A 19,737-nucleotide genomic window follows, 5' to 3' on the forward strand; every position below is an offset into this window, starting at 1 on the left:
GGCCATGGTCGACACGAGCGTCGTCCCTGGACATGGTGAGTAGCGCTGGATGCGCGATGTGGGAGCCAAGAGGTCAAGAGAAGGTTAATCTCGTGAAAAACTACGCCAGAAGGCTCCTGGCCAGGCCACAGGTGACAATAGGCTTGGCAATGATCAGCCTCTGTTGGTCAGTCAGAGTCCAACAAGACCTTGCGAAAAAGAGCCAACATCTAGTGGAAGTGGGTGCGGCCTACCCCTGGGCCGTCTATCCACGAGTGCGCGTGTACAGCCTCACTCACAGCCACTCTCATGCGCACCGCAAGTATCAGATATGCACTCTGCCCACTCCCAATGGGGGATTGACAAACGCCGCAAGCACGAACACATACCTGTGAGGCTGTGACGGCGCCCGATATGTAGGTGCCAGGGTACATGCAGATCCCCGCAGATGGAATATTGAGGCCATAGAGCCTTGTGGCTGCTTTTGCTTGTCGGCAATCAGCAGGAATGTATTCAGTCACTGGCGGTGTCAATGTGCATAATACACGTCACCGAAATGAGGGCCCAAGAAAATGTGATAAAGAGCGCGAATTCGTTCTGACCGAACCGGCCTCCTCTAGTCCTCTTACCAACCCATTGCCAGTAACTTTGAAATTGGCAACACATACCTCGTGGTAATGACGGTCGAAAGTACGCCGTCCACTTGTCGGCCGGTCGCTGTAGTGAGTGCTGAGAGCGACCGAGACAATCGACCTTCTCACCCAGCTATCTCCCGTGTCTCCCCTTTAGCGCATTTGAGGCAGCGTCCTACGTTTGTTGACGAAGAGGCCCATGTCAGCGGAGACCATACTGAAGGGCATCTCGGAAACCAAGCCGTGCCATCTGGAACAGCAAAAGCTAAGGCACAGTTAGCTGCCCAGTCGGACATGTCCGTGGCGCCGCTATCCCCCGACAGCAAATTCAAAGCAGTCTTGAACAAGCAAGCGCAAGACTTTTTCGCAAGTATTGCTTGTAATGTGCCTTGTGTCTTTCTTATCAGCGGATCTCGTGAAGCCTGCAGAATCAACCAGATACTACTCAAAGAAGACGACGACCATGTCACCGCCTTGGAGAAGATGAAGAGCTTCTGGAAGGGTTCAAGGGTTTGGCTGCCTTTCCGCCAAGTCACTCGTGTTGAAGAGGTCAAGGTATGTGCCATTCAAGAGTGTCGTGCTTCTGCCTCGCTGACGTTGTGCCTAGTTCTACTTCCTCGGGACTGAAACCCAGAACGGTACGAGCGAGCTCGTCGGGGTATACCAGCAATTGGACTCTGAAACCTTCCGGTACAGCGAATACCTTCGATCAGGAAGGCTCTGTCTTATACCTATGCTTACATTGGCGTTCCGGAATCCGTCACTTGCATCAGGCCAATGCTTGCTCAATAACCTTGCTGGCTATTCAATGGTCTATTCGTCTCGGTTTGTGATCATGGTTTTGGGTAGGCTTTGTACCCCTTGCTTGCTAACACTACTTAGGGATATGCTGAAAGTCCTCGGCTGTCCAATTCCAAATATCGGGTCTATTGCCTTTTTCGGCTATAAAGTTACTGAAGAGTGGGAAGATGTGAAACACAGTGCGCTCATACCGCTGGCCGTCACCATTGTTACAGGATCCTGTTTCGTTTTCCGAGTAATCTTCGGTAACTGGCAGACAGCTTTCGGGGCCAGCTCGTTGATTGCTACCCTCATGGCTCTTGTTGTACAGTGGGCCATCTATGTCGTGGGTAAAGGCTAAGGCAGTCAAAGATCAAGTATATTCCATAGCTTCAAGCACCCTCACGCCCCAACTTCAGCCTCATCATCCTCACATCCACCGCCCTCGCTCTCCCATCCTCCCCCATTTCTACCACCCAGTCATCCAGCGTCCGCTCTCCATACGCGGGCGCACCTAGCGAAGTCCACTGCATCAGCCCCGGATCCTGGACGTCGCTTGCGCCCCCTGTCACATTGAAAAAGCTCGCTCGGAACCCCAGTCTGGAGGTGTACGTTCCAGTTCCATCCTCCGTCGTCCGTACAGTCCGCAAAGTGGAGGGGAAGAGACGGGCGGACTGACCCGCGCCATAGATTGGGATAAAGGGACTCTGGGGACCGATGATTTCGACACCGCGGCTGGTAAAGCCGGACACTTGCAGCCCGGTCGTGATCTCGTCCACATGAATCGTTAGGGAACTATTAGTCGCTTCGTCGGTGTACACCCCAGCAAAGTTTTCGCGCGCCTCGATACGGGCTTGCTCTTCAGCCATGGGAAGGAACACTTTGCCAACAGCGTTCATCAGCGTCTCCCGCACGGCCGCCGAGTTCGACGCGAGCGGACCGGCGGAGAATATGACCGCACCAAGGTCGTGCTCGGGTGAAAGCACAAAGGCAGCACGGTAGCCGCCCGTGTCGCCTTGCTTCGTGTAGAGCTGCGAGAGACGGCCTCCGACGTTCAGATGCCGAATCTCCCAGGGCGCCCCGACGGCAGACCCCAGCACACCTGTCTGGCTCATTGGCTTCAGCCAGCGGCGCGTCTGGGCCGGTGTCGTTGTCTTGGATCCCAGGATGGCCTGTCCAGCCTTGACCATGTCGCCTGTCGAGCAGTACATGGAGCCGGCCGGGTTGATTGTCCCCAAGTCCCAGTCCCAGCCCACGGCCGACGCGTCGCCCGGGATCACACCGCCCGATGCTGGTGCAGTCTCGAAGCTACTCGATGTCATGTTGAGGGCGGCGAGGATGTTGGTTGTGATGGCGTTGCTGACGGGTGTACCGGTGATGGCTTCCTGCGCGAAGCCAAGGAGGGCGTAGGCGACGTTGCTGTACGCGGGGGCGTGGCCGGTCGAGAAGATGGGATGCTGCTTGAGAAGCAGTGAGATCATTTCTGTCAGAGTCAGCTGTTGCTCGCAATATTTTCTTGTTCATTGGGCGTCGTACCTTTGCGGGTGCAGGCCCTCAGGAGTCCGGTCACGCCGCAGGTCGGAATATCGCTGTCGGGAAGCGTCGGGAAGCCGAGCGCCATTGCCTGCTCCGGGGCGAGCTCGGCCGACATGTCCCCCTGAGCCGCTGCCAGAGAGTCAGTTCAAGGTCCCATGATGGGGTCGAGTCAGATTACGTACGGTCACGGGGAATGCCCGCCAAGTGACTCGCCAGCTGACCAAGGGTCACCTCATGCCAACGAACATGATCGATGTCGTCATATACTGTCTTGGACGACGCGCAGTTGTTTTGAGCGGAGACCAGCTCGGGCACATACTTGGTTATAGGATCGTTGAAACGCTCATCGCCAACTTCCGCCAGGAACGTCCAGACACTAAACACCTTGGACACACTAGCAATGCGGAAGACGGAACTGCGATCGACCTCGGGAACGCCGACATCGTACTCTGGAGTAAAGTAGCGCTCGTACAGAGGCTCGTCGTCGTGTGTCGAGAAGACGGCTACAGCCCACGCTGTCTCGTTGGCCTGCACGATGGGCGAGTCGGCGACCAAGCCGTCAAAGTCGGTGATGGCCGATGTGAGAGCCTTGCTGCCACGGAGAACGGATGGCGCCGGGAACGAGGGGCCGGCCAGACCGGCTTCGGGGGCAACGATGGTCTGGCCTGAGAGAGTAGCGAGGGCGCCAAGCACCGAGAAGAATTCGGGCTTCATGGTTGAACAAGAGTCTGTATGTGGAGGAGCGAGTCGAGTGCTAGGAGCCAGTTCAGCAAAGCAAGCGGCGTACAAGAAGGGGAGTGATAAAAGAAGATGAAGGAATGTGTGATTGAATATCGAGGACAAGAAAAGCAGCAACCGGGCTCTTTATATCCAGGAAGCCCGTTGTCTGTAAGATGAGTTTCGCCATACATCGTGGCCATGCCCTCGCACTTGACCCACCATTGTGCCCCCCTGCTGACTTCGCCAGACTGGCCTCGCCGGCTTCAGGAATCTCGCCTAGTCGTTCATAGTGGGGCATGAGAGATAGGCCTCGCAATTGACCCGCAGATACTTCATGATTGCGCGTTCCACTTGCTCACAAGACTTGTCGTGGGCTTGCCTCCAAGGTTGACTATTGAGACGGGATCGATATCCAACTAGACGTCCTGGAAATAGCCTCTCCATCGCGAACAAAGAGGACCATCTTCCGCCAGAGAAGGAAATTGCCCTGGTCATCTCGTTCCTCCAACACTTCATCTTCCAGGTACGAGTCCCGTATTCTACTCTCGTCGTCTGGGAGCCTCTCTCCTTCGGCCGCTGCCATCCCCTGCGTGACCACAATGCCATGCTCCCGCTCGATGATGCACTTCCCAATCGCATACATTGCCTCCGAATCCCACAAGGACTCTCTCCTACGGCCCATCGCGCGGAGCAGCTCCAGGGCGGCGAGCCGTATCGACAGGTGACGACATTTGATAATCACAAAGTGCAGCAATGGTGACACCCCCATGCCGAATGTAAACTTGGCCTCTTGCCTCTCGTCTTGCGAAACGTGGCGCGCCAACTCGACAATTTGAGCAAATTCGCCTTGAAACGTGTCGCTGGCGATCTCCTCCCTGTATGGGGCGATACTCGTCCAGACCCAGCAGACGAGGAACCTCATGAGCAATAAGGCACAGCCAGGTGATTCCTTCTTCTTCGAGTAGTCCATGAGCGCCTCAGACGCCTTTCTCCAACTGGCGAGGTCCCTCAGTAACGCCCGCTGCGCAACCCACACCTCAATGGGAATCGTCGCTCCCTTCAGTCCCAACCGGTATCCGTCCATCGACCGCACAAGTCGAATGGCCCGCCCCAGCAGCTCGTCCATAGCAAAGGCCGCGGTCGACACGTCCGTGACGGCGGGCGCACCTGCCGCGGGGACTGGAAATTCACCGCTGGCGAAAAAATAAGGGAAGACGCTCAGGTGACCGAGCACCGCAGACACGCCCGCGTCTCGGCTCCCGTGGGCGTTGGAGAGGATGGTCCCGTGTCGACAGTGGGTGATAGCAGCCTCTGTGTCCCCCCGGAGAAACTCAATACAGGTGAAGAGGATTGACAGGATGAGGACGACGCTTTTATCTTTTTCCGTGGCGATGAGCCGCAACGCATGGCTGTAATGCATCAGTGCGGCTTGGTCGTCCTTGCTGGCCCCCTTCCAACTCGGCTCAAACCCCTCGTACAGCATGCTGATGGCCAACATGCCATGCATCGCCGCCGCCTCGCTCATCGCAAGCTGCATCACGGGCCTCGTCCAGAACGTGCTGTCCAGCCTGCCTCCGAGCGAGGGTGCCACGACGTGGCGAAAGTAGTCGAGGCTGCGCGCCTGCCGGGGCGGCAGCGTGACGACGGCTGGTGGTGGCGGCGGCGGCGCGACTGACGGCTGGGCTTGCAGGAGGTGAAGCCACGAGTAGGAGCCGACGGGGGGCTCGAGATAGCTGCACTGGCGTTGACCGCAAAGACATCGCGTGCAGACGGGGCGAGCCTCGTCGCATTTGACCCGCCGCTTTCTGTACGAGTATAGGTTAACACGGCGATCCTGGAGATGGGGAAGAGAGAGGGTTTGACTCAACTTGCAGGTGGTGCAGCCAGTTCGTCTCTTTTCGGACCCCTTTCGAGCCATCTGTTCGTCTATGCTTCCTTTATCTCACTCTCGCCTGTCCTGCGGCACGACGGGGGAGTGAGTGGAGAGCGTGTACATTGTAGAAAGGGGATCGGTGTTTGGTCTGGTGATTGAGGCTGACCAATTTAACGGGAGTCGAGTCCGAGCGTCATCGCAGGGGTCCCGACAGCTGTGGGGCTAATGCGAGCTTTCTACTATTTATAGACACGATCGACTTTGCTCATTATATAGCACTCGTCGAGAATCTCTTGCCATAGCTATTTGTAGAGGCGTCATCTCATTGTCCCTTGGTATCGGTCAGTGTTTCTGTCCTAGACGGCATTGAAGCGTCGCGACGAGCTCGGGTGTCGGTGCTTTCGCGCTAGAGGCGAAGTCGGGCGTGCTTGACTCTGCTGCGGGAGGATACATGTACCAAAGGAAACCGTGGCGGTCAGTCACTAATACCGCGGCCAAGGCATCAGCTTCACCGGAGCAGAGACGGAGGAGACTAGGCTTTTCAGTGTTGCATGTCATTGTTCCGATACGGAGGGAAACTTCTTTGGTCCTAGAGTCCAAGGTCCTGTGTTCACCCGCACCTGCACGTGTACGCACCTAGTCGAGCCATCTGAACGCAACCAAACGCTGCTGTTGCGGACGAACCAACAACTAGACGCATGAGAGATCAATCGAACACATTGAGAAGACTCACATGGTATTTTCCGTCGTTTATTCGTGACTGTTGACGGGCTCTCGTCTCGCCCATATCGTAAAAATTCCCCATCGACAGGGTGTGTACCAAACCTACTGCCGCACGCACCAGCGCGAGTGCGAGGTTCACCCCAAGGTGCTCATCTCCGTCAACAATGATGTCTGCCCTGCTTGTTTGTTCCCGCCCCTCCTTTTGTTTCGGGCGATGCTAACGTGCGACAGGTAAGGTCAAGGCCGAAATGGACGCCAAGAGGGTGCGCGAGGCGGAGGCCGCCGCCAATGCCAGCAGCTCTTGCGCGAGCTCGGACAGAAAAAGGGACAATGAGAAGGGAAAAGGTATGTCTCAAAGTCGACGCTAACGTGCATGTGCGTGTCTAGCTTTTGATCGGGTGGCAGGCGGGACCATCCTGCCTACCCTAAATGGATTAGAAGAAGACCAATGTCTTTTGAAAAAGTAGGCGAGAAAGTACGAATAAATTTTGATCTTGGTGTGGCCTTCTATCATCGATAATGCGTTTCCATTGCCAAGCGCATTACAATGGTTCTGGGACTTGAGAGTTGGCTGATGCTTGAATTCAATGCAAGCATCTGTTCAGATCTACCTGCAAAATATTCATGGTGACTCTCAGCCCTATCATATTAACCTAATGAACCGGAATCTCTTCTGGCGTACCGCGCTGAAGGAACGCTAAAACATTCCCTTATCTCTCATTGGCTCAAGTCTGTCGCACACGGCTGAATGTGGCAGTCGGAGGCAGCTAGCGTCCCACCGGCCCCACTCCTTGCGAAATGACCTGTGGCAGCTTTCCTGTCTGCAGGTTTGCGTTTCAGAGAGGAGTCAAAGAATCCGATTCCTGATTTCATTCAAGTCTCACCATGCGACGCCACGTACTCGTCAGGATAGAAACACCAGGAATGAAAAGAGATCAAATGGGCGCCCCCATGGTTGAAAGGTCCACCAGGAACAGTCGTACTATACCGTGCAGAAGCTCTGCGTGTGCCTTACGAATAGGGGAGCCTATCGCTAATCTCGTCAAGAGCATCGCGCGCGACGTTTACCATGCGCTTCCATTGCCCCGAATACAGGGCCAGAATTCAATCCGAACCTACGGACCACCAGTTCCCGGGCCTGCTGCTTCACAACTCGTGGGCCTGGCAGGCCGGGAGAAATGCTGAGCTCGAGCTCATGGCCAGGTTTCTGTCCCATGGCAGTCTGACCCGACCGCCCCTGAAGGCAGGCACATCATCCTCGTTGGCGGAAGACAATACGTGTGGTAGCAGACAAGGCCAAATTGACGAATCTCGCTTCCCAAGCTAGATGCCTCGTCTTGGAAACTCAGTCGGGGAACGGAGAGCTACAGGGAGGGCTGAACGCGCTGCTTGTCTTCTGGGCTGCCAAGGTCCCGTCGAGTCTTGTGGTATTGGCCAAGCGAATCCACATTCCGGAGTTTCCAGATACTCAAGCGCAATCAAACCGCAGCCGTGCGGGAGAGCAAAGTTACATACATTCTGGCGTCGAAAAGCATTCCACGCGTTCGACGTGAATTGCATTCTATATGCTGCCAAGGTCGTCTGCGTCGCGTACCTTGATGGGCGCCACGATGGTGAGACGTGGCGCGCACTGCGATGTAGCTTGAGGGCGCAATCACAGGGCATTCCTCATTTTGCAGCGAGGACAACCCGTAGGAGATGGGAGGGCATGGCACGTACAGCACGGCACATTGAAAGACACAGGGTGACTGAAGATCCAAGTTCATCGAACAAAACCAAGTTGGGGGTATATATACAAGTTTGTCTCAGGACTGCTCGATCATTCATTAAAGCTTTGTGTATTCTAGAACTGAAGCGTCATCCATCCATTCGGGACCAGGGCAGCCAAGTCCCCTTTACAGGACGAAGGCAGCGGCCATGGCGGCGACAGCGACACCGGCGAAGCCACCGGCGACCTTGTCAGCGGCACCGGGGACGCCACCGCCGGGGACGGCCGTGGGGCTGGGCATCATGCCGCCGGTGCCCGAGGCCATGCCGCCGTGGCCGGCGCCTGAGGACATGGGCTTGGCGCTGGAGATGATGGACAGGGCGGGCGCGGTGCAGTCGACGGTGGGGATGGGCTCGCGGGTGACGATGTCGTTGGTGGGCGTCGTGGGGGGGCAGGCGCCGTCGCAGGTGATGGTGGTGCTGGCGGCCGAGGCGCTGGCGATGGCTGGGCGGTGTGTCAGCATGGGCGTCTTTGGTCCCTTGGAGTTTCAACATTCTCCCGAGGCGGAAGCGGTCTGAGGCAATCTGCTGCTCGAGTTTCAAGGCCTGGAGGGAGGATGCATGGGTTTTTAGACGTACCAGTCAGGACTGCGATAGCGAACGAGGTCTTCATGATGATGAATGAGTGGTGCTTAAAGGCTGAAGCGTGTATGATAGTGGGAGACTGAAAGTCTTGTGATGGGAAGGAAGACGACGTTGAAGGTGGACAAGAGTAGAGCAATGCAGCAGCGAACCGGCAAAGAGTGATTTGGGTTGATAAAGAAAACGGAAAGGGGCCAGGAATCTAATGTATCTCCTCTCTTCGTTGTTGCGATCAATAGCGCCTCCACGAGGACTGGACTGGGCGGTGCCTGGGCGCACGCCACGCCAAGTGTGAGACTTTCCAAGTTCTGTCTAGGATCAGCGCCCTCATCAGCCGGCCGGCCCCCGTGCATACCGGAAGGGATCGGTCGCGCATGGAAGAGGGACATTCTGGGCTTAGTGTGAGGGAAAAGGAACCCCAAAGGGACGGAAGCGATCGACTCCGGGGCTAATGGGCGATATCTTGGAGTCGGCACCCGCACTAGCGCACGAGGGCGACGGAGTCGTGACTTGCCGATGGGCGCCCGTGGCCCATCGAGCAATCAGACAGTCAATTAGACAAGTCGAACATGCCCAAGAGCGCGATAGTAATCGGCTGCTGACATCTCCGGGCGCAGTCGCCATGGACCAGTGGGAGATGCGCATGGCGGCTCTGGATGATCCGGGTCTGTATGATCCATCATCCGAGGTCAATTCTGCCTGGACTTTGGAGTCGCCACTGTCTGGGCATCGTGCACAATTTCGCAATGGCATTCAACAGCGCACGCAGACGCGTTGAACGATGGTGTCTCGCACAGCAAGAGGTCGATCGTGATGCACGCAGAGCAAAAGCCACTACTTGCAGCTCTCCCTGTTGAGCTCGTCGCGCTCCAGATGAAGATGAGGAATCAACATCACGGGAAATTACAGCAAGCCATCGATGACGCTCGTGTCCACCCGGAAGAAATGATACCCCACGATCAACCACGCAGGGACCGTACCGCCCCCTTGGCGTCTGTCTCTCTGGACGCGCTTGGCTCATGCCAGTCTCCCGGATGTCGTGGGTTCCGGGCGACGCTCTTGAGACAGGAACTTACAGTCACTAATACAGGAGTCAATTGGCATGGCCTTAGTAGTCTCAAGGCCTTGGTCATAGTATGCAACGCCCAAAATGTGTTTACGTACGTTGCCGGCCCTTTCGTCCATATAATCTCTCGAAGCCGCTCACTCACAGCACTCTCTCAATCCAACTCAAACCACTTCTCCCATCTGCCTCTCCTTCCAAACCACCCCATCCACAAACAAACCCAAATCAACATCATCATGTTCGTTTCCCAGGTTGCCCTCGGCCTCGCTGCCACCACCCTCGTTGCCGCCGTGCCCGTCACCAAGCGCATGGCCGCCATTGACGATGCCACCATCCTCAACTACGCCCTGACCCTCGAGCACCTCGAGAACACCTTTTACCGCGAGGGTCTCGCCCAGTTCAGCGAGCAGGACTTTGCTGACGCCGGCTTCGACGCCGACTTTGTCGCCAACGTCAAGACCGTCGCCGCGGACGAGGCCGACCACGTCAACTTCCTCACCACAGCCCTCACTGCCGCCGGCGCCACCCCCGTCAAGGAGTGCACTTACGACTTTGGCTACAACGACGTCAAGTCCTTCCTCGCCACGGCCTCCATCCTCGAGGGTGTTGGTGTCTCCGCCTACCTCGGCGCCGCCGCCGACATCATGGCCAAGTCCACCCTGACAGCCGCCGGCTCCATCCTCACCGTCGAGGCCCGTCACTCGGCCTACATCCGCGACGCCATCGACCAGGCGCCGTTTGCCCAGCCCTTTGACACGCCCCTGACCTACAATCAGGTCTTCTCTCTGGCCTCGCCCTTTATCACGGAGTGCCCCAGCGACAACCCCGCCCTGCCCGTCAAGGCCTTCCCCGCCCTCGCTGTCCAGGCCGACGGTGAGATCAAGACCGGCAGCACCATCACCCTCCTGACCCCCGACTACACCGTCGTCGCCCCCGAGGGTGGTAAAATCTTCGCTGCCTTCATCGCCGTCACCGGCCCTACCTTTGTCGAGGCCACTGCCGTCGAGGGCGGCTTCACCGTCGAGATCCCCGAGGGTTTCGCTGGCCAGACCTACGCTGTCCTGACCGGCTGCAACGAGGGTGTGAGCGACGACACCACTGCCGCCGGCCCTGCTCTCATTGAGATCTCAAGCTAAATAAATACCAATGGGTTTCGATGACTGGCTGTAGACCTTGATACCAGGAGAGGTCGACTCTTTTCCTTTCTACATAATATTAATGAAAAATGTATATGCTTATGTTAAACTTGTCCCACTCGTGTCAACCTTGTTTTCTTCATGGAGAATCCCATGAACTCACCTTACAGCCTTTCACCAGGTGCACTTTCAATTCTGTAACACAGTCCAGACACGGAGCTATATCAGACAACCCCCATGTCGACAGGACCCCGCCACGCCCGGCGTCCCGTCTCAGATCCCCTTGTTGACAGCCCAAACCCCCGTCAGTGGGTCAAACTCGAGTACATGGTTAATCGTCTCCTCCTCTTCGCGATGCACATGGTCGACCCTGAGCTTCGGCTCGTTGTAATGCCCCATGAACTCCAATTCCAGCTGGAGCACGTCGCCACCCCGAAGCCGATCCCTCCACAGCAGCACAAACGGCTCGCTCCTCGCTCCACGCCGGCTGCCCTCGAGGCGGACAGACTGCAGAAACGACATGGGTGTGCCGTCCGTGTCGATGCCGCCCACCGTCATCCGGTACCGCTCTTCCTCCTGCCTCTCGACCTTAACGCTCAACCGTCTCCTCAGGATGAACCCTGGAATGGTCAGCCCGAGCTGCTCCATGACGCTCTTCATGAACACATCGCCCTCCGAAAAGACTCGCACCTCGCACAAACTGTCAATCGGTGTCTGCTGCAGGTTGCATATCACCAGCTTGCCGCTCCTCCGCCCGCCCACCATCTCTGGTATCTCGTTGGCCGGCGTCACCGTCAGGGAGCTCCCAATCACCAGACAGACGTCGGCTTCGCGGGCGTGTTCCTTGGCCAGCGAGAGCGCTGGCTCGGGAAGGTCTTCCCCAAAGTTGATGATGCTGTCGTGGAGGTCACCATTGCACAGGGCGCACTTCCTGCCTGTGCGATGATCGTGATCAGAGTGCTCGTAGGACGCGACGGCCCGAAAGTCGCGGAGGTGTTCCTCGCCGCACCCTTTGCATGTTTCGCGGTTGCTGTTCCCGTGGAGCTCCGAGATTCGTTCCTGCGTACTGGTGTGAGCGGGTGCTTCGTCACCGCACAGGGGACACGCACAGGCAGAATCCCGCTGCGCCGGTGTAGCCCGTCGCAGTTCTGGCTGATGAGATACTTGAGGACCCCGTGGTTCTGCAGCTCGACGAACGCCATGTGCGACGCCGTGGGGATGGCCTTGAGGGTGTCGGCGGCCTTGGTGCGTGGCTTGCCCTGGGCGCGCAGTGTCCAACTGCCATCTGGTCCCCGAAAGTCAGGGATGCCTATTGAGCAGTCATGCTGTCAGTCCGATCATGCCAACACGTCCAGATAGGTGCCCAGGCACGTACCAGCAGAGGTAGACACCCCGGCGCCGGTAAAGGCAATCAGGTGCTTGCTAGTCTGGATGAGCTTCGCGACCTGCGCGGCCTTCTTGGCCACGGTCACGGCGGGTTCGCGACGCTCCTTGGAAGCGACTCGTGGTGCGCTGTCCGCCATTATGGTTGCTTGTTTTGCTTTGTTTCTTGGTGGTTGTCGCGTTCTGACACGGAGGAAGTCTACGTGGTAGGCATGGTGCGACAGCACCTGACGGGCAATGTTTTTATTCCAAGTGCGACGCGCACGTACGCCGCGCGCAGGAAATCGGCGTGAGGAGCCTCACGCCTGCGGCGGTGAGAAACTGACCTTGCGTGAATCCAGTCACGTTTGCGCGACGAAGCAGCGTGGGGGAAGGGGGCCCTGAGTCCCGACTCCCAAGTCCTCCCCGACTCCCTCTCCCCCCCGACTCCCTCTCCCCAAACTGGCCAACCAGCACAGGAAAATTCCGTCAACGCTATCGACATGACCTTGAGATCCCAAGGGCGACTTACGACTTCGAGAGACAGTCGTGGCCAGAATCAACGAGGCCCGCGCGTGCCAGCCATCACCCGCGCGCAGCCATTGCAACGGCCCGTCTGGTGCCTTGATCCATCCCCGCTGGGCCTGCCGACGACTCTCTCTATGGCTTGCGACCAACGACAACATTCCTGCCCATCTTAGCTCTGCAAAGACCTATTCCCAGACACGAAACAACTTACACTGCTATGTACGGACAGAGGGATTTGGTTCGGATGGCCTGCCGCATCTTGGCCACCATCACGTGGACCTCCTCCTTGGACCAGCCTAATATCTGCGTGCAGACAAACATAGAGAAGCCCTCCATGTCCCGCTCGAGAGCATAGTGGAAGTACGTGCCAGCCTTTTTCAGCTTTGGGTCCTTAGCCCAGCTGTTGACAGGCAGCTTCAACTTCGTCTCCTGAATGTCGACAAACCCGGCGGCCCGCATGTGCTTGGCCATTTCGCCATCTAGGCAAATGGTGAACGGTCGCCCCGTCTTCTTGCCCGCTTCGTAGAATGAATGTGCCCAGGTGTCGAAGATGTGGTCCGGCCCGAGCTCGACGTGATCCGACTGACCTTGGCAGCCAATCTCGACGTGCTCAAAGTAGCCCCCGGGCTTGAGGTGCCTCAGGATCTTGGTGTCCATCTCCGTCCAGTCAGGTATCGATCCATACATGCACCGCGCGTGGATAAAGTCAAAGTGGTTCTCCGGCCACGTCCACTCCAACAGACAATCGTCGACCTCGAAGCGCAAGTTGGGCGGCACCCAGCTGGGCTGCATAGGACTCAAGTCTGTGCCAATCACCTCCGCCGAGGGATACTCGTCAGCGAAATCAAGTGCCCAGATACCCGTTCCCGTGCCAATGTCCAGCACCCGCCCGGGGTCGTCCTGCCGCAACGGTGCCAGGAACAACTTGTCGTGCAAGAGCAACGTCAGGGCATTGTGGATCAGGTCGAGACCCTCACTCTGACGCTCATCGTTAGGGCCCCAGTAGTCACCGGTCTTGGCGTTGGGGTAGGTTCGGCCATGCAGCTGACGGTACTCAAGAATGCTGGGCGTCAGCGTGTCGGTCGACAGGACACTCCCAGCGCCCATGGCTGAATCGCTGTCGTCGTCGTCGCCGTGCTGCACGTCCGCTTCCAAGGGGACTTCGGCCTCCAAAGCGGCTGCGGTGTCCGGGGCAGGTGCTGATGCTTGTGCCGCTGATGTCGTTGGTTCGGCGGGCGAGGGCGCCGCAGGAGATTCAGGCCTTGCTGATGCCGACGGTTCGGGCGAGCTGTGAGTGACCGCCATCGGGCGGGTGAGGTTCTGTCGGCGGAGAGGCGAGCGGGTCGTGGTGATGTCGCTCGGCAGCGTGTTCGAGGTGCTCGATTCCACGCCAGGCTACTTTAGGTGGATGGTCAAGCAACTGGAACTGCGTAGAGTTTCCATCGGCCTCAAACAATATGAGAGGCATGAGCTGAGAGTGATCTGAGGATGAGCCAACCAGTCTGTTATAACTGGGCCCTGTTGAAACATGAGTTGACGCCATCCTGACTGACACCGGTCGGCTTTCTCGCAGCCTTGCATGCCGCCATTTGGGATTTGGAATTGTCGGGAAGACATGGTGAGCGGCACTTGCGATGGCAGGTTGGCAAATGCCCATTGGCCGCGGCAGGATGTCGATAGCTACTGATAGACTTTCGGAACGCAGGATCTGAGCCTCTGACGTAGCACCTTGGGGCCTGGCGGTGAGAGGACAGGTGCCCAGCGCACAATGGCGTCTGACAGGGCCGCGGAAGGATGGTCGGGCTTCGGCTTCTGGCCAATGATGAGGGCATACATGGCTGCAGGAGCCTTTGACGGGCGGGAACTCCCTTGTGATGTGCATGTTGCCAAACACACATCAACATGATGGAGCCTTTTTGATTCACGGAACAAAGTGGAGTACACCCACGCAGCATGCGCAGCTTATCAAATGTGTGCCACTTGGAAAAAGGCAACCAATGCAAGGTAACCAACTTGTTCGTTCGATCGAGGCGGAATGTCGACACCCGTCAACCTTCAAGAGAAGTATTGGCGGCGCCGGCAGAGAGTTAGGTATCACTTGGCCCTGGCCGCCTGGCCTCGGGCGGGTGCTTCGTGGCGCCATCTATCTTTCACTTGATTCTTGAGGAGATATGGTGACCAGGATAAGGTGTCTCGGCAGAATCTTGGCCTCGTGCCAGACCTGATGGCGACGACGATATCAATCCTGCAAACTTTGGTCCATAACTCCTCGCTCTCTGGGCGAACTTGCAAAAGGCCACCGCGGAGACTAACGAGCCTGGCCAACCCCGCCAGATGATGGGCGATGGTCTCGCCGAGCTCAATGTCCTCCGACACCAAGGCCAGGAGCACGATAGTCAACCTCGTCGAATTTGTGCTGAACCCTGGGCTATCGGGGCTGTCGAGTCTTTTTCGCAGGAGTTGCAGGGTCCGGGCCAGATGAAGCAGCGGCTTGGCCGTTATGTGACCATGCACCATCGCCTCAAAGTAACCTTGGGTCGAAAAGGCCACGGCGTTAAAGTAGACAGGGTCGGAAATCATGTGGGCAAGCCATGTTGCGTCAGGTGTGAGCAATATATTGCATACCTCTTTTGGGTAGATTCTTTCCTGGACCATCCAAAAGACTATCGCACGATTAGACAAGTAGTGACCAGCGCAGGCCAGCACACGTACATGGTAAAGCATCATGTATGACTCGAGGCTCCACGTGCGACGGCAGCTGTAGCAGGCCATACTCGAAAGGCAGCTGAGCGGATTTTGCACTTGAGCAGCGGCGGAAGTACTTCATGGCCTTCGGTCGTGCCGCTCGCGGGCTCATTGCATTGCTGATGGAGAGCCATGATGACAAAGGCCGCTGATGGACTTGAGGTCGACCCGCCCTACTGCGCGCCGCGTGACTCCGGACTTGGCGTTTCTAACGTGGGCGTAGACTGGGCGAAGTGTTTTCTGCGGTTGTGGTAATGAACTGGAGGGGACTCTGCTCAGATGCGGGCATGGTCGTAGTGGCAAGTCCACGCTCTACACTTTCTAAGTGATGGAGGACAAGATCCCGGCTAGACATCGAGCTTCCGTCGAGTCTCACCCTGGGATAGGGACTTGTTGGAGTTGGGGCTTGCAAAGAAGGGCGGGTGCCGTCGTCAGCTTCGGGAATCGAGACCCCTTGCCAAGACTAGTCTAGTGCATTTTCCACGCCTGGCCTAGCGCAAATTGCTAGATCGCGTCCCGAGCTGCCTTTCGCCTACCCCATAGTCCAGTCGAGCGATCGTGACACTTCTCTGCATCATTAACGACTCGCATTCATAATGCTGTGCACTTAGCGGGGCATCCCATCCAAGCTCGTGGCCGAAACTTCCAGCAAGGCCTTTTTCCGCCATACCGAATGGATATAAAGAAAATGCCTTGACAACCTTGGGCGGCGGTCTCAACGAGCAAGAATCCAGCATTGGAAAAAAGAGAAAAGAAGACTGACCTGAAGCGTATTTAAGACAGACATACCACCCGACTGGAACTTCTCAGTACGTGCTTTCAATCTCATTCAAAACATTCAGATATACTGACCCTCCAACACTATGCACTCTCAACCACGAACACCGTCCACCACCGTACCGTCCAGGGCATGCCACCAGATACGTGTGGCTTCGCAACTTCTTTCTACAAGAACAAATCCGCGCCTCCATACCGCCCCTGCCATTAACATTGAATCTCCAACGTCAATGTGCTGTTGTCGTTGGCGCCAACAGCGGGTTGGGCCTCGAGTGCTGCAAACATCTCCTTTCTTTGTCTCTCACATCTGGTCATGGGAGTTCGCTCCATGGAGCGTGGTCAACATGCGGCACAGAATCTCCAAAGTGCCAATAAGCTAGCCATGATTGACATGTGGCCTTTGGAGATGGATTCATATCAGTCTGTCCAAGATTTCGCTCACAAGTGCCACGGCTTGGCCCGCATCGACGTGGCAATTCTGAACGCAGGGCTTGCTGACGTGACATTCAACATTGCGCCCGCTACGGGGCATGAGAGAGTGATGCAGGTGAATTACTAGAGCACTGCGCTCTTGGAAGTGCTCTTGGTCCCCATCATGAAAGCCAGCAAGAGGGAATCCTGGACGCCCAGGATCACAGTTGTCAACTCCGCATGGCAAACTTGAGCACACTGCCCAACGGAGACAGGAAACCCCATTTGCGCTCTTTTGACAATACAACCATCACACCTTGGGACTTTTAGACACGCTACAATGACTCGAAACTTATTGGGCAGTTTTTTCTCAGCCGTCTTGCCGAAGGAACCTCGCCTCACGACGTTGACATCAACATGGTAGAGCCGGGGGGCTGACAAAGGGAACTCAGCTATTCCGCAACGCGGGAGGGATTTTAGCCGCTGTATTTGGCATTCTCAAGTCGGCCGCTGCTCGTCCAGTCCATGTGGCTTCACGCACGTATGTTGATGCCGCGGCTGTGAAAGGCCCCGAATCGCATTGGTGTTATATCTCTCTGTGCACAATTACACCGTAAGTGAGCCCTTTGTGTGCGGATGGTCGGCCAGATTCCTAACTCGTTAGACTTGCGCCTCTGACATATGGCGAAAATGGTCGTAGACTGAGCGATTGTATATGGGAGGAGTCCTTAGAAGAATTCGAAAGGGTTTGCGGTGATACAGCTCTTGAGCACTTGCGATAACATGGTACATAAGTGAAGGCCAAGAAATCTGATGTCAAGTTCTGAAAGACGCCGCCCTAACCGAGCCACCTAAACGAGCCATCGGCCGTAAGCTTTTCGCCAGCGCCTGCAAAGTGGCCGTCAAGTTCAAGACGCGCATCTGGAACACCTCGAGAAGAGTGTATTTGGCGACTGAACGCGCATTGGTTAGTCCAGAGGGGAACGGTGCGCGGGAAGATTCTAGTGTCAGCGATGATCCTGGTTCACACGAAGTTCGAGTACTCGTCTTCCACGATACTGTCAGTAATACCTATACGAGATAAGAAGTCACACGAGCACACTTTTATTCTGTGATGTATAGCCGTCACTCACCTGGCTAGAGCTTCGGCAGAATGTGCTGGTTTGGTTCCTTCGCATTCGTCTGATCGATGCTCTCACTTCACCTTTTTCTCACCCACAGCAAACATAAATATGGACATGGACTGTTTAGATCCTTCTTTTCTCTTTCACAACCAACACTTCTGTTCAAGCAACCTCCCTCTTCTCATTGGAAACCTGTTCTGCTGTTTGAGCGCACCTTATTTGCTCAGGAAAACCTTCCACTCTCAAACCTTGACCATGAGCTCGCTTTGGGCATCATCTGCTGATCCATCTCCCGTTGAACAGAGAACTCGGAGTATGTTGGCGCCAAACATGGTATCGATCATAGGTACCCCGGTGCCGGATATTTCTCTTGTCAACTATGGGAAGTGGCGCGGCCTTTTCGACAAGCTCATCGCCACATATCTGCGCGATGGCGCTGGGGTCGAGCTCGCTCGACGCGCCGATCGGGCGCTCAAGCCCTTTGTTGAGGGCCCAGAGAGCAGTATTCCCTCATTCACGGTCATCGAGGCTGTCATACGCCAGCTTACTAGAGGTCTGCCATCATCTCCGTCACGAGTACGAGTACCTGGAACAGCACAGTTCTTGCTAACATCCCCAAGAGGAATTCAGCTTCCCAAGGCCCGTTTCGTTTGGCAGATACGTCCTCGACAGGGCCTCTCTCAAGCGTATCACCACCAAGAGCGCGGGCATTGCCCACGCACGGGAGCTCTACAACATCTTCCCAAGTGGGAATGGCACGGGCAATCATACCCAGTTCCTCCAGCTGCTCAAAAGAATTGGCATCCGTGACAGCGATAATGGAAATACACCAACTTCGACAGTGGCGTATCGACCACCCGAGCACATCGCCGGGAACTTCCCCAAGGGCTTGAAGAGGCAACTGAATGCTGAAGACGAGGGTCACGACTCGAAGCGGCTTGTGAGCCCTGCCTGTAAGCCGATTCCGAGTCCACCGGCGCACATGCCATCTCCATCGGTGTTGTCAGCAAAGACCACCGCGCAAGACGGCATGCTTGGGCCGATGGTCTCGCACTTCGCAAAGGTCACGGAGGAGCATCAGCAGCAAAAGGTAAAGCTCTGTGTGCGGGTCACTGAGCTTGAAGGTATTATCAAAGCCAGGGATATTGAGATTCGGGGCTTGAGGGCTGCCAATGAGCTCTTGAGAGACGACACGGCAACCAATATCGGCTCCGATGATCGCGTCGCCTTTCAGATTTGGAGAGCCAAGATGTTTGCGCACCGCGATCAGTTCAAGGAGCAGATTGGCGAAGCGATCGAGCGCTTCACAGACCTGAAGAATCGGGTTGATGGATCAACCCCATCATTCATGGAGAACGATCTGGAAGATGGAGAGGTCAGGGAGTGTTGAGTCTTTGGTCAGGCTGAATGGGAGCGTGCGGGACGTTCGAGTGCATGGGTTAGGGATATACGGCACTTTATGAGCCCGTATCCGTACAGGGCTCTCCAAAGACTGGCTAATGGGGCATCGGGTTACAGTCTACGAGAGCCGTCGGGATATGCAAGTGGCTAATTGTTAGGCTAGCCAGGGGTGATGGATCGAAACATCGAGAAACTGCCGTGAAGACCCCTGGTGTTGTACTTTAGCAGTATGTATTCTTAATATCCCGCCAACCGGGAGCATTCAATACCGCACATCTGGGGAAATCCAATTCCTCCTTCCCCTCTTCCCCACGCCTTGATCAAGAACGCTTGGCGTGCATGCTGGACACTTTTCCTCTTCGCGAACCCTGATGCGAGGACGAACTTGTTTGTCTCGCAGTGCGGATACGGCGGCGTCATCCGGGCATTCAGGCACAATGGATCCTCTCAATCATTTTGCCGGGCGAGTAGGATCACCAACATGAATGTACCTCGCGCGTGGGCGAACAGAGGCCGAGCCGCTACGCGAGGGGAAGGAAATCGTTGTATTGGTATTGCCAGTATTACCATATAAAGAGAGTGGCCGAAGCTGCCT

At 56.4% G+C, this 19,737-nt stretch overlaps 8 protein-coding genes across 8 annotated transcripts; 2 read left to right on the top strand and 6 right to left on the bottom strand.

Annotated features, from left to right (window-relative positions):
- Positions 1–1,783: 1,783 nt before the first annotated feature.
- J7T54_006693 (uncharacterized protein) lies at positions 1,784–3,641 on the bottom strand (the record flags this gene model as incomplete). Its single annotated transcript, XM_051503146.1, has 3 exons — positions 1,784–2,874; positions 2,928–3,056; positions 3,110–3,641. The coding sequence occupies 3 exons, from the start codon at positions 3,639–3,641 to the stop codon at positions 1,784–1,786; spliced, it is 1,752 nt and encodes a 583-aa protein (XP_051365503.1).
- Positions 3,642–4,038: 397 nt separating this feature from the next.
- On the bottom strand, positions 4,039–5,643 carry J7T54_006694 (C6 zinc finger domain-containing protein; the record flags this gene model as incomplete). The annotated part of the gene is made up of 2 exons (XM_051503147.1): positions 4,039–5,452; positions 5,594–5,643. 2 exons carry the CDS (start codon positions 5,641–5,643, stop codon positions 4,039–4,041), a joined length of 1,464 nt encoding a protein of 487 aa, XP_051365504.1.
- A 2,495-nt stretch (positions 5,644–8,138) lies between these two features.
- On the bottom strand, positions 8,139–8,623 carry J7T54_006695 (uncharacterized protein; the record flags this gene model as incomplete). The annotated part of the gene is made up of 2 exons (XM_051503148.1): positions 8,139–8,455; positions 8,590–8,623. 2 exons carry the CDS (start codon positions 8,621–8,623, stop codon positions 8,139–8,141), a joined length of 351 nt encoding a protein of 116 aa, XP_051365505.1.
- A 1,271-nt stretch (positions 8,624–9,894) lies between these two features.
- Positions 9,895–10,794, top strand: J7T54_006696 (uncharacterized protein; the record flags this gene model as incomplete). Its single annotated transcript, XM_051503149.1, has 1 exon — positions 9,895–10,794. One exon carries the CDS (start codon positions 9,895–9,897, stop codon positions 10,792–10,794), a length of 900 nt encoding a protein of 299 aa, XP_051365506.1.
- A 273-nt stretch (positions 10,795–11,067) lies between these two features.
- J7T54_006697 (uncharacterized protein) lies at positions 11,068–12,317 on the bottom strand (the record flags this gene model as incomplete). The annotated part of the gene is made up of 3 exons (XM_051503150.1): positions 11,068–11,853; positions 11,904–12,103; positions 12,170–12,317. 3 exons carry the CDS (start codon positions 12,315–12,317, stop codon positions 11,068–11,070), a joined length of 1,134 nt encoding a protein of 377 aa, XP_051365507.1.
- A 574-nt stretch (positions 12,318–12,891) lies between these two features.
- On the bottom strand, positions 12,892–13,989 carry J7T54_006698 (uncharacterized protein; the record flags this gene model as incomplete). The annotated part of the gene is made up of 1 exon (XM_051503151.1): positions 12,892–13,989. The coding sequence occupies one exon, from the start codon at positions 13,987–13,989 to the stop codon at positions 12,892–12,894; it is 1,098 nt and encodes a 365-aa protein (XP_051365508.1).
- A 789-nt stretch (positions 13,990–14,778) lies between these two features.
- Positions 14,779–15,264, bottom strand: J7T54_006699 (uncharacterized protein; the record flags this gene model as incomplete). The annotated part of the gene is made up of 1 exon (XM_051503153.1): positions 14,779–15,264. One exon carries the CDS (start codon positions 15,262–15,264, stop codon positions 14,779–14,781), a length of 486 nt encoding a protein of 161 aa, XP_051365509.1.
- Positions 15,265–18,071: 2,807 nt separating this feature from the next.
- On the top strand, positions 18,072–19,131 carry J7T54_006700 (uncharacterized protein; the record flags this gene model as incomplete). The annotated part of the gene is made up of 2 exons (XM_051503154.1): positions 18,072–18,294; positions 18,362–19,131. 2 exons carry the CDS (start codon positions 18,072–18,074, stop codon positions 19,129–19,131), a joined length of 993 nt encoding a protein of 330 aa, XP_051365510.1.
- Positions 19,132–19,737: the final 606 nt, after the last annotated feature.

The sequence above is a fragment of the Emericellopsis cladophorae genome (genome assembly GCF_022114955.1).
Source record: "Emericellopsis cladophorae strain MUM 19.33 chromosome Unknown NODE_4_length_1054762_cov_117_872525, whole genome shotgun sequence".
NCBI classification, from domain to species: Eukaryota; Fungi; Ascomycota; class Sordariomycetes; order Hypocreales; family Bionectriaceae; genus Emericellopsis; species Emericellopsis cladophorae.